This window comes from Microcaecilia unicolor, chromosome 2 (genome assembly GCF_901765095.1).
Source record: "Microcaecilia unicolor chromosome 2, aMicUni1.1, whole genome shotgun sequence".
NCBI lineage: Eukaryota > Metazoa > Chordata > Amphibia > Gymnophiona > Siphonopidae > Microcaecilia > Microcaecilia unicolor.
The window spans coordinates 152268294-152281061 of record NC_044032.1 but is presented as its reverse complement, the minus strand read 5'-3'; the positions used below and the strand labels follow the sequence as shown (position 1 = coordinate 152281061).

The window sequence follows — 12768 nt, the reverse complement described above, 5'->3', positions numbered from 1 at the left end:
GTAGTAGTTGCTGCCCCATAAAGTGGCAACTGTGGAGTCGGAGCTGAGGGTGGGTAAGAGGAACCCAGCTCGAAACAGGATCCAGGACAGGGGAAGCCTGTTCAAGGCCAGGATGCAGCTCCAGAAGTGCATCGCTGGAAGGACAGCCTAAAGGGTCTATGCCTGAGGAAAGTGGATTGTGATCAAAAACAGCCTTGGATTATTACTAGCCCCTGGGATGGGTAAAGGGACAGGAGATTTTGTAAATGTGTAAATATTGAGAGTTAACCAGAATATCAAATGGAAGAAGGAGACTGTGCATTACAACCTCAATCTTGAATGAACAAAAGTTTCAACTGTATAGATGGAGTAGTAAAATTGGTTTCCTGCCATTTGCAGAAAGTTCAGTAAAGCTGAGTTGCATCAAAAAGACTTTATTGGAGTGCAGTGTGATTTCTTTGAGGCGGGAGAGAGGACACTTGCTCCCAGGACCGGTAAGACAAAGAAGCCCCACTTAATTTCCCAAAGACCCCGGATCTCTATTCCAGCACAGACACCAGGCTGAAAGAAGAACTTGAAACTGAAAGTGGCAACCCATAACACAACAACGCAGATAGCACTTGTGGTCCACCTGGATTGGAATATGCAGATAGGCCTCTGAAAGATCCAGGGAGGTCAAGAACTCGCCCAGGACATAGGTCATCACTGTCAAGTGGCTCCATCCAAAAGAGCAGAACCTTCAGGTAGGTGTTGACCCCTTTGAGGTCAAGAATGGGCCAGAGTCCCCTTTCTTTAGGTCCTCAAAATAGAGTAACAACCTTGCACCTTTCCAAAGGTGGTACTGGTTCCAGATCCTGAAGAGTGAGCACAATGGCTGTTACTTAACCACCGAGCCAAAGGGTAAGACCATGAAGGCATCAAGCACTGGCCAAGCAAACTCTAAAGCACAGCCCCAAATGACCAACTCGAGGACCCACTGATCCAAGGTGTCCTGGGCCCACTTGTGGCTGGAGAAGGGCCAATCTGCCCCCCTATCCAAGCCAGCGAGGGGTCAAGTGCATCCTTGTCACAAATTGGAGCCTGTAGCTGAGCCAGGAGGTCCAGAGTATTCTGTTTGGAACAGCAAAAGGGCTCCTGCTTGAAGGGCCTGCTGGGCAGCGGGACCAAGCCAGTCTGGCACGTATCCATCCAAAAGCAACCCCTCCCCTTCGATAACAGGGATTGGCTGAGAGGTTATGCTATGATGTTGTAAATTTTTATTTTTAAGATGAAGTCGGAGTCACTACAATTTTACCAACTCCAACTCCACACCCTGCCCAATAGGCCCTCCAGAATAAACATCCCACCCCCCACCCCCACCAAGGCCAATGACAGACTTAGAGCCTCTGAAACTGAATCAATAAGGCAAGAAAGTTCCTACCAAAAAAAAAGCCCTATCACTGGGAAGCATTCCTTCACCTCCTGAGGGGGGGAGAGCTCCATCTCTGAACCTGAGCCAGGGGGGAACTGAGAATCTAAGAGATCAAGGGATCGCCCATCAGAACGTGGTCACATCTGTGCCATTTGGCCCACTTAAAGCGGGCTCCGTGCATGGCTATCTGGGACTTGGAGACCCCTATTGTGTACGGGAGCCAACCTGAGCAGCCAGAGCCTGCTGGAGCCATTCCAGGTTCAGAGCTCTCCAAGGGGCCTAGAAAAGGTAAGGGACAGATGTAAGGGTAATGGGATTTGATAAACTGCCTCTCTGTGGTATAATCAAAGCAGTTTACACTTATTATATGCAGTACTTTCTCTGTCACCACCTTTTTTTTTTATTTTTTGTATCTAGAGCAATGGAGGGTTAAGTGATTTGCCCAGGATCACAAGGAGCAGCAGTGGAAACTGAACCCAGTTTCCTAGGTTCTCAGCCTAATGAACTACCATTAGACTACTCCTCCACTCCAAGGTGAAGGAACACCAATCCTCAACCCCCAAGCCCTAATGGGGCCAGATGGAGATCTTTTTGCAGGGAAATTGCAGCAGGACCTAAGATGGTTTCCGTTCCCACCAAAAGCATCAGGAGAGCAAGTCCTAAAGCTGCAGCAGGGGGCAACATCAGAGTTTACCAGAACAGGTCTCCCCTCCAAGCCCCCTGGGACCATTTCAGAAAAGATCTGCATCAGCTTGCTGGCATGCCCAGCTACCTGGCCAGTGCACGTGTGCACATGAGCATGCGAATCCACTTGGAACTGACTAGGGCCCAAGACTCACGACGATTTCACCTCCCTCCTGCCTAGCTCTCAGCTGTGATATTTTGTTTTGTTTTACTGCTTAAAGCAGTAGCCTTTTTTTTTTTTTTTTCAAAATTGCTTTATTCCCCTGCACTAGTGGAATAAAGCTAAAGCTTAACTAGGCAGCCCAGCCAATTTAATTTTTTAAGGTTGCCTGAAACTGCAGGGAGCCTGGGAAGTGGGGAGAATGAGGACTCAATCCCATTGTAACAAGGGCCCCATGAGTTTCAAGCCGAGAGCCTTGCCAAGTTATTGCCTGTGGGCAATGACTTGGGACTATGGATCCACATCTGCGCTCCACCAGGTCCAGTCTGTGAACTAGGAACCTGGGAGCAAGGCTGCTGTCTCCAGCAAATGATGTAGCCTTAACCAGATGCACCAGCCTGCACAATCTGCTATCTGCTGGAGGTAGAGAAAACGCTGTCTAGACAGCGTTAGCCCTTATACTGTGGTCACCAGGAAAAGTCGGTTTTCCTACCTCCAGCTGTTGGTAGTAAGGGGATACAACCAATTAATCAGGAACGTGTAGCCAAGATACTACAGATTGACCCTTTAAGACTCGCTGCACCTGCCATTTGAAGACCCAAGTTGCATAACATATAAACTTTGAAATTCTCTACCCAAGCAAATTATCAGAGATTCCTTACTAAAGGCTTTTCTATTAAGTACATATCAAAAGAAAATAATCTAATGTTGCCGTCTCTCTTATATGTTTCAACATAACCAATACTCTTGTGTGTTTCACGACAAACACACAATCATTCCTAATATGTTAAAATGTTAGAATTAATTATCTATTATATTTTTGATGTTTATTCTTGATTGTAAGCCACATTGAATCTAAGCTTGTTCAGGATAATGTGATACAAATGTCATAATATAATAATAATAATAAACATGACAAGTAATTTAGCAAAGTAAAAGGCTAACTTTGATAAACAAAGGACTTTAACATTTAATGGAAATATTGTCTAAGTAATTATATCAAACTTCCATCATGTTATTTAAGACACTGTCACCAGAAGCTCTTTTTACCTTTGGCATATTCGATAGAGCAATATGCTTTTCACTTCTCTTGATCTTGATCTGAAAGACGGATTTAAATGCTGGTTCATCAAAGCAGGGGAAAACTGTTCTTGCTGCCAAAGGTTCAAACTGAGTTGCTGCAAGACACCTGAAGTGAGGGGGAAGGATAAAAAGAATTTTTTTTTTTTTAAATACAGAGAGAGAGAGAGAGAGAGAGAGAGAGAGAGCAAGCGAACCATGGTTGGGATCTTACATTTCATATTCATAGCCATAAGTAAAATATTCAGTATTACCAATGCCTACCAGATTATTTGTTTTATTTATGCAAGGATAAGAAGGAAGCGTGCAAAAACTGTATTTATCACCATCTAAAACAGGGAGAATTCAAAAGATATTTTCACATCCTGAAATTCTTTATATGTCACAAGCAAAAATATACTGAACAAGCAAAGTAGGAGTCACCCCTCTACTCCTGACATTCAGGGATAGGAGTGTGATTGGAGCACACATTGCAGATCAGGGAAGAGCCCCTACTATCCCTGCTCCAGTCCTTATCTTCCATCTTAGACCAGAAAAATACTTTTTCCAGGTTAGACTGTTATAACATGATCTAGTAGTTGCATGTTTCCTAGAGTAAGCTGGATGCTCTGGGACCCTAAGGAATAAGTACAAAAGTATTGCCATACTGGGACAGTATCCTGTTTCCAACAGTGGCCAATCCAGGTCACAAATACCTGGCAAGATCCCAAAAAAGTACAAAACATTTTATACTGCTTATCTCAGAAATAGTGGATTTTCCCCAAGTCCATTTAATAATAGTCTATGGACTTTTCCTTTAGGAAGCTGTCCAAACCTTTTTTTTTTTAAACTCCGCTAAGCTAACCGCCTTTACCACATTCTCTGGCAACGAATTCCAGAGTTTAATTACAAGCTGAGTGAAGAAAAATTTTCTCCGAGCTTTTAGGTATAGTTTGAAAGTGGATTACTACAATTTTCTTTTAACATAGTCTGCTGGACTCCCCCTCCCTCCCACCCACCCCCCATCCTCCCCACTGAACTGAACAGACTGATTACTGCTAGCACTACATGGAACAAGTATCCCAGACTCACTCCACAAGAAATCTGATAGCCTTTGCTCCCTTCCTTCCCTCCCATTGGTAGAACAGCTTCAATCTGTCTGAACCTATTGAGCCCTGTCATTTCACATGGCCTGCTGGCCTCGCATGTAGAGATGCCGCACTGAAACCAGCAGAATGAAGGGCAAACAGGTGAAAGTGCTGCTCTCCATCCATTAGCCAGAGAGACTGGATAGTGAGCATTATGCAAAAATTGGTGTGCTTACCATATGGATTGAACAAACTTGAAAGTGTGCAACAAAATAAAAAGGTTGAGAAGCACTGGTTTAAAGTAACCTTTCAGAATATTAAAATGTTACAATTTACGATTCACTAAAAAAAAAAAAAAAAACTTAATAGTCTGAAAACTTATGTCCATCAGAGGCCCCAGAATTATACATCAGACTTAAGCCATGCACATGCTCCAAGTAGATAAGTATTTATCTAGACCTCACATGTTCTAATACATGTTCATGCCATTGCCTGTTGGCAAAGCATTCTTTCTTGAGCCCTTCCCAAATTGTTTGCTTTAACTACATTCCATGACAGCAGCTTTCACAATTTAGTTACCCACTGACTAAAATAATAGTTCCTTGCTTTAACCTTGAAACAGCTGACATTCAGTTTCATTGGGTGAAAAGTGAACTGACATACTACTGTTCCAAAAGTTAAAAATCAGTGAAAAAGTATGTTGCATTATCAAAGTGTGACAACTAAAAACCAGATTAAAAAGTTTTGTGAAATTAAGAAATGACAACAACAAAGTTAACAATAGAAGAGGATGTTAATTTGATGTCATGCTGTAGAGCTCAATGACAATCGCCACCAAATCAACCACTGTTACCGTGGAGGGTGCAGCAGCGTAACTCAACACAAGGCAGCACCAAAGCAAGTAGAACAAGCCCTGATGTTAATTTAGAAATAAGAACCATCACCTCAGGAGATGCTGGTAGCTGTTGTAACCAGCAAAACACGGCCCTCACTGTATAACACCTCCACACTCCAACATGGTAACATAGTAACATAGTAGATGACGGCAGAAAAAGACCTGCATGGTCCATCCAGTCTGCCCAACAAGATAAACTCATATGTGCTACTTTTTGTGTATACCTTACCTTGATTTGTACCTGTCCTTTCAGGGCACAGACTGTATAAGTCTGCCCAGCACTATCCCTGCCTCCCAACCACCAGCCCCGCCTCCCACCACCGGTTCTGGCACAGACCGTGTAAGTCTGCCCAGCACCATCCCCGCCTCCCGCCACTGGCTCTGCCACCCAATCTCGGCTAAGCTCCTTAGGATCCATTCCTTCTGAACAGGATTCCATTATGTTTATCCCACGCGTGTTTGAATTCTGTTACCGTTTTCATTTCCACCACCTCCCGCGGGAGGGCATTCCAAGCATCCACTACTCTCTCCATGAAAAAATACTTCCTGACATTTTTCTTGAGTCTGCCCCCCTTCAATCTCATTTCATGTCCTCTCGTTCTACCGCACTGTGTACCCTTTCATCATATTTCTGTGAACTGATGCAATTTAAAAGAACTTCTTGTGTGAAGACATGCCATCTCCACTGTTTCTCTGCTGTACCTTGGTGTGTGCAGGTTTGTCACTAGTTTGTGACTTGAATGCCTGAAGTAGTGGATAAGATGGCCAGCTTACTCTTTTGCTCCACCTTCTTTCCATGCATCTCCTTAAAAGTCAACCCCACCCCCAATAGGGATCCTGGACACAGCTGTGACCAGAACATCCCATTCCATACCCTTGGGAGAGAGAGGATACAGCCAATCTGGCATCATCTGGAGCTTCCCCGCTCTGATAACATCATGTGAGAGAGCACCTTGTGGAGGTAGAAATGCATGGGGGTGGGGGAGGGCAGAAAGGCTCTCCAGATTATGGTCCCTTCTCAGTGGGCTCAGAAGATACCAAGGAAAAGCCCCAAGCCTCCAAAACTGCATCAATGGGTAGAAAAACTCTTCCTGCTGAAACAGATGCATCACTGGGGAGTGCTCCTCCTTTTCCAGGGAGCGGGAAGCTCTGCGTCCAACTCTGAGTTACCTAAAGACTGGGAATCCAATAGGTCCCTGCCTCATCACAAAAGTTCCTGGAAGTTGAGGAACCTCCTTCGCCTCATGGCCACAGGAGAGGGGACTTCGTGGGGCTCCTACCAGCAAAGGAAGACCAGTATCAGCTGCCAACACAAACATAACAAGCAGGATCATTTGCTACAGCAAATCAATGTTAGAAGCCCCATCAGGACCCCACTGCGCCCAGAGCAGGTGAAGGACCATTTGCCCCCTCACCCCACCACCCAAGAGGGACACAGAGTTCCTGCGGCACAGACACTGCGGCAGGAACCAACATGACTGCTCTTCTTGACAAAGGTATCAGGACCATGGGTTCCAGTGACAAAGCAGGAGCAGCCTCTGGCACCTCTGAGGAGCTCCCCTGACCTCTCTGGAGCCATTTCCAATGTTGGAAACAGCCCATCACACTGCGGGTAGAAAGCCATCAGCTGTGCTCACCTCCCTGCTCCTGTAGACAGTGCAGCACCAGCCTTCCAGTCCAGATGGCTGGCATGGCTGGAGCTGACCGCAGTCTGCTCCTGCCATCCCCCCCTCCCAATTTGGATTTTGGTGTGAGTTGCATTGTTTTTATCTCCTCCTCACCCCCTTCCAGCTTCATGCCCTCTCAGAGAAATGTCTACACCAGGCAGCCCAGCCACATCATTTTTGTTCTTTTTTTTTTTTTTTAGGCTGCTTGCAGCTGCAGGAAGCCTGGGGTAGGGGCACACTTGAAGGAGAGTAGGAGGGAGGAAGAAAGAAGATGAGGACTCAAGCCCGTGACAGCAGGAGCCCCACAGGGATTGAGCTGAGAGCCAAATGAAGTTATTGCCCATGGGCAATGACTTGGGGCTACGGAACCAAGCTCCAATCAGCTCAGGTTCATGGACTTTAGGGATCAAGGCCTTTAGGTTCTACCAAGCAGTGTGGCCTTGTCCTGCCCAGCTGCCATCTACTGGAAATAAAGAAAATCCTGGAATCCTCGAAGAGCACCAGCACTTATATCATTGGGTATCACAAAGTCAGTTTCTCTACCTCCCATCTCCTGGTAGGAAAGAGATACAATCCAATTGTGCAGACCGGTCCAGCTGAATATGAAGGAATTATCCACTTAAACTGAGGAGAGGCAAGGGCCATTTGAGGAGTGAGGCCAAAACTTCTTCCTAATGCAATATGCAATTACTACACCCATAGCTATCCATTTTAACTGCATCACAAAAAGGTCATAACTTATGTCTCCACCTCCAGCTGGATATACTATATTTCGCTATGTACCACAAAACAATTTACACATCAATATTATAAACACAAATACATTGTTACATAATTAATAGAGCATATGATTGCATATACAGCAGTTTGACAAACTGACAGGTGAGATGAAAATCAAATCACAGGCTTTTGGATAACTTACCTAGATATCTTTAAATAGCAGTTGCCCTACTGGATATTGAGTTTTTTTTGTTTTTATTCTGTATTTTAAAAAAAGAGGATATTTATTAAGAAAACTATTGAGTATGAGGGATGTGAGCTCAGTGGTAGTGCTGAAGAATTACAGTATTTTGTATTGGATAAAATTTGTATAACCTGAACAGGAAACTATTTTCTGGTTTGTTGCTATATGTAAGCATCACGAAATGCCCAGACACCAGCCAGGGGTTACCCCGCGGCCACTTAGAGGGTCTATCCCCAGCACAGCTCATGTCCGTCTGTCTGCACCTGCCACTTGTGCTCTCACTAGCAGTACCCACCGACTGGGTCACAACCGCCTCTGGGTGAGTCTCCTGCTCTCAAATTATCCCCAGTGATTTCTAGATTACTGGAGGCCACACTCCCAGTGGTCCCACAGTTCCCAGAAAGCACTCACAGACCCAACACACTAGTTTACATCACTACAGGCATTTCCTATGTTAACTAAAGAAGGAAAAGGTCAGTTCTTTGTAACAACTTAAAACATAACATGTACCACCTGCTGGCCAAACTAGAGAAATGCACTTCAAGAATCAATGTAACAAAAACAAAAAAAAAAAAGAGGCAATTCTACAGATTTAAAACACACTCTTCACAGTAAGAAACAAGCCACCTATATGGTTTCTGGCTACAAAAATTCAAGATCACATTTATTTTGATAAATGTGAACATGATGATCATACAATATATCAACAGCTTACAAATCATGGAAGAAACGATGTGGGGAAAAAATCCTAAAACACATTACACCCACTGATTATAAGGGAAGAGGTACTAGAGGAAAATTGAATTAACACTAAAAGAAAAGTGGCAAAAAAGCCACAGTAAAAGGACCAGGGCCCTCACTGCTCTGCCACACTGTACCCTGGCAAGTCTAAAGTTAACAAACCTCATGGTGGACAAGCAGTGATGACTAATGTTGTCTACAGGAAACCCGTATTGCTGTAAATTGTGAAATATGTGACTTGTCTCTTCCTATATATATTATACTTACAGTCAAAAATAATAAAATAAGGGAAAGCACAAAGCACACCCAGAGTTCCAGGCTCAAAGTCTTCCGAATTTGAGAGGGTGAGTTGCAAAATAGTGCAGCTGACTAAAGGAAAGAAAATTACCAAATTAAGGCACTCTCTCCTTCCTTAGCGTCTAGTTACACTGTTCTGCACAAGTGGGATGTACTGAAGCAGATCTACTGGGAGGGAAAGACAAGGACCCCAAATGATAGCCAGACCGAACAGACCCAGGCCAACACACCCAATCTGTAGTGTCTGACAAAAGAATGACAAAGTCGCCACTCCATAAATCTCTTCCGAAACCACCGCCCAGGCCTCTGCCCAGGATGTAGCCTGAGCCCATATGGACAGCCTTTCAAGCCCTGAGGTACAGAAAATTCTTACAAATGTAGATTGTCTCAATAACCACCCTGATTCACCTTGCAGTGGAAGCCTTAGAGGCCACCTGGCCCCTCCCAGTGCCATGAAAAAGAACAAAGAGATGATCAGACAGACGAAAAACATTCATATCTTTCAGGTGTTGGAGTAGCTTCCTCTAGCTTGTGGAGTCTCCTGTCTGCAGAAGCAGAGATTTCTACCACAAAGAAGGGCAAATAAAACTTCTTGATTCACATGGAATGGAACCACCACCTTAGAAAGAAAGGAAGGGATTGTGCAAAGGGAAACAGAGTCCTCCACAAAGGAGAGAGATACAGGTCCCAACAAGACAGAGCCTGCAGCACAGAAACTCTTTGAGCAGCGGTAATCGCAACCAGGACTGTTTTGAGAGTAAGGTCCTTAACAGAGGTCAAATGTAGAGACTCAAGCATTTTATCCCACATTAAACATGAATTAGATTGGAACCTGGGATCATTTAATTTTTTTTCCTGGAGAGAGTAATGCATTGCCCCCCTCTCCCGCTATAGCCAGCTCTGCAATTTGGGGGGGGGGGGGCGCAATGGTGGACGGGGGTGGGGGGGGCACTGAGGTGGACCGGGGAGAGAGCCTGTTGTTAAAAATTTACCAGCACACCACTGCTTGTAAGCAACATAAAATTAATCAACCAGGGAGGGATTCTGGATTGTTCTGATAGGACTAAAGAAAAGAAAGTTATCAGGTAAGACAATTTTTCCTTCCACAGCATCCTATCAGACCAGCCCAGACCAATGGGATGTAGCAAAGCAGTGTCTCCAATATAGGGTAGGACTAAAATATCTAAAAAAAAGAAAAAAAAAAAAGAGAAAGAATTTTGCAAACACATCATTAACCTCCCCAGACTAATAAACAGAGCAATATAAATAAACTGGAATAGCCTTAGGAAGTCCCTTCCAGCAGTACCTAATAAAGAGAACCAAGAGCAATCAGAAGGGCTATGGAAAGACAAAAGGTATAGAAGAGAAGAAGGATGCAATTCCTCCCATGATAAGAAGGAATAATAGAAAATAGTATTGATAGACCATGGAAGAGATGTGCAGACCAACAAATCCAACTGATACTTTCCTTGAAAGAGTCCTTGAAGGCAACAGCCTAAAACTAAGGTATATCTATGAAGGGAACAGTCCAACTACATGGAAGATCACTGAAGGATAGAGGAATCTCTGGATAATAGTCTTGATAAAAGACTCGATCCAAAAATAGAACGGTCAACATGTTACACTATATCCTTCAGTGATCCTGTGTATAGACCCCTGATGTAGGCTTTACGCCAAAACACAGTGCTGTGTCGGGTCCTGAAGAATAAAAGGTTTTACTTATATTCCTCATCCTTCTATTTTTTCATGGGACAGCCTTGCTGATTACACTATTCTTTTACTGGTCTTTGCTGACGTAGTGGAATACGGTGCTCCGCTCTCACGGTGTCCTTATTATTAAGATAAACCTGGGGAAAGTCACAGCTTATCCCTGGGGTTAAGTAGCAAGGATTTTTTCCACTTTTGGGGCTCTGCCTGCTGCTTGTGATCTGGACTGGCCACTGCTGGAAACAGGATAGCAGGCTAGATGGAGGTCTGACCCAGTACGACAAGTCTTGATTAACTTACTTTATCAAGATGTTAAAATATAACAAAAACAAATGTCACAACACTAATCTACTAATCATTTTTTAAAAAACTGTTTTAACTGATCCACATTTCCAGCAATGAGCATCCCAGGTTTGGCTTTGATTCACATTCATGTGAGGATGATGAACCATAAATAATACCGTATGACACAATATGCACAACCTATTTACTGCAACCTCAGGACTGGTATGCATACCAGCAGATGCATCATTACATTGCCACCCTATTGCGCACCTATCCTGCAGATCTCTTCAAATTACTTTTTGATGAAAAAAAAGGCCACAACCGGCCATCTGTAAAGAATTGGCAGGTCGCTATTATGATGAATTAAGACATCAATTACTCAATCGCTGCTTCAGAGAATAGTGGACCAATGGACTCTTGACTTTGGAATCTATACCGTGGAGGCTTGTGTGGATACCCTGAAGGGTGCGCGGCTTCTGGTATATAGTATTAAGCTGCAATAACTTCATTATAAATTCCTTTTGCGCATGTATATCCATCCATCTCCTGCTAAGAAGATGGATCTCCCTTCTGATGGGACCAGACTCAAATGCCAGGCACAGGAGTCCTCATATACACACTGTATTTGGGACTGCCTTAAAGTGCAACAGTTCTGGCAACACCTTTGGAACCCTATAAATAGCATTTGTCAACATAACTGGGTTCCTATCCTGCAAATTTGTTTATTGGATGATATATCCGTGATTGTGACGGGAACTCCAATCTCCAGTCTTTTTTTTTCCGTAAATCAACCCTAATTGCAAAACGCTGCATACTACTCAAATGGATTTGTCCAGATCCTCCAATGTTACTTCAATGGCGTAATCAAATGCACAAAGTCCTCACCATGGAACATATGTCAGTGGAAAATAAAGGACTAAGGGCAAAAAGTGCTTTTTAACTATCTGGCTGCCCTATTTAAATATATAGTAACATAGTACATGACGGCAGAGAAAGACCTGTACAGTCCATCCAGTCTGCCCAACAAGATAAAACTCATATGTGCTACTTTATGTGTATACCTGACCTTGATTTGTATCTGCCATTTTCAGGGCACAGACCATAGAAGTCTGCCCACCACTAGCCATGCCTCCTAACCACTAGCCCCGCCTCCCACCACCAGCTCTGTATGAGTATGCATGCTCGTTCCGCTTTCTTGAATTCCGTGGACATATAATTAACAGGGACTAGTTAATTTAAACCACCACAGTGCTTGGGTGTAGGGGATTCAGCAGTACTATAAGACCTAAGAAGGAGCTGTATAAGGAGCACTGGGGTGGGAGGGTGTTGAGGGATGAGTTTTGTTATCCATAAAAAAAGCTGTTTTGTTTTATTGTAACTGCATATAATTATCAGAATTGTGGTATACAAAAATGGTTTAAATAAATGTACATATGTGTAATAACTATATCTATATAGAATGGCATTTGTCTTGTTTTTGTTTTTTTAAGTTGAGAAGATTGACCTAAGGGTTGCGAGAGCTATTCCCTTTTAGCTAGCCCAATACCTTACTTCCGGAGAACACTAAAAACGTACCTGTTTAAAAAGGCATACCCAACCAATCCAACATAAATGCCTGATCTCTGCAATACACAAACACACAAAAAAAACGTAATGGACATAATACAACCCTTCTGTGGCTATACCACATGAACTTTATCTTACCACAACTTCACTATGTATTTGTTTACACCGGAGTCTGCTAATGCCTCTCCAGTACTATGTAAGCCACATTGAGCCTACAAATAGGTGGGAAAATGTGGGATACAAATGTAACAAATAAATAAATAAA

General features: G+C 43.6%; 1 protein-coding gene across 1 annotated transcript in view; it reads right to left on the bottom strand.

The window, feature by feature from the left end:
- LNPEP (leucyl and cystinyl aminopeptidase) overlaps window positions 1-12768 on the bottom strand; it is a 169616-nt gene that overhangs the window by 120726 nt on the left and 36122 nt on the right. Inside the window, 1 exon segment of the mRNA XM_030193410.1 lies at window positions 3285-3423. Coding sequence (XP_030049270.1) covers window positions 3285-3423 — 139 coding nt within the window.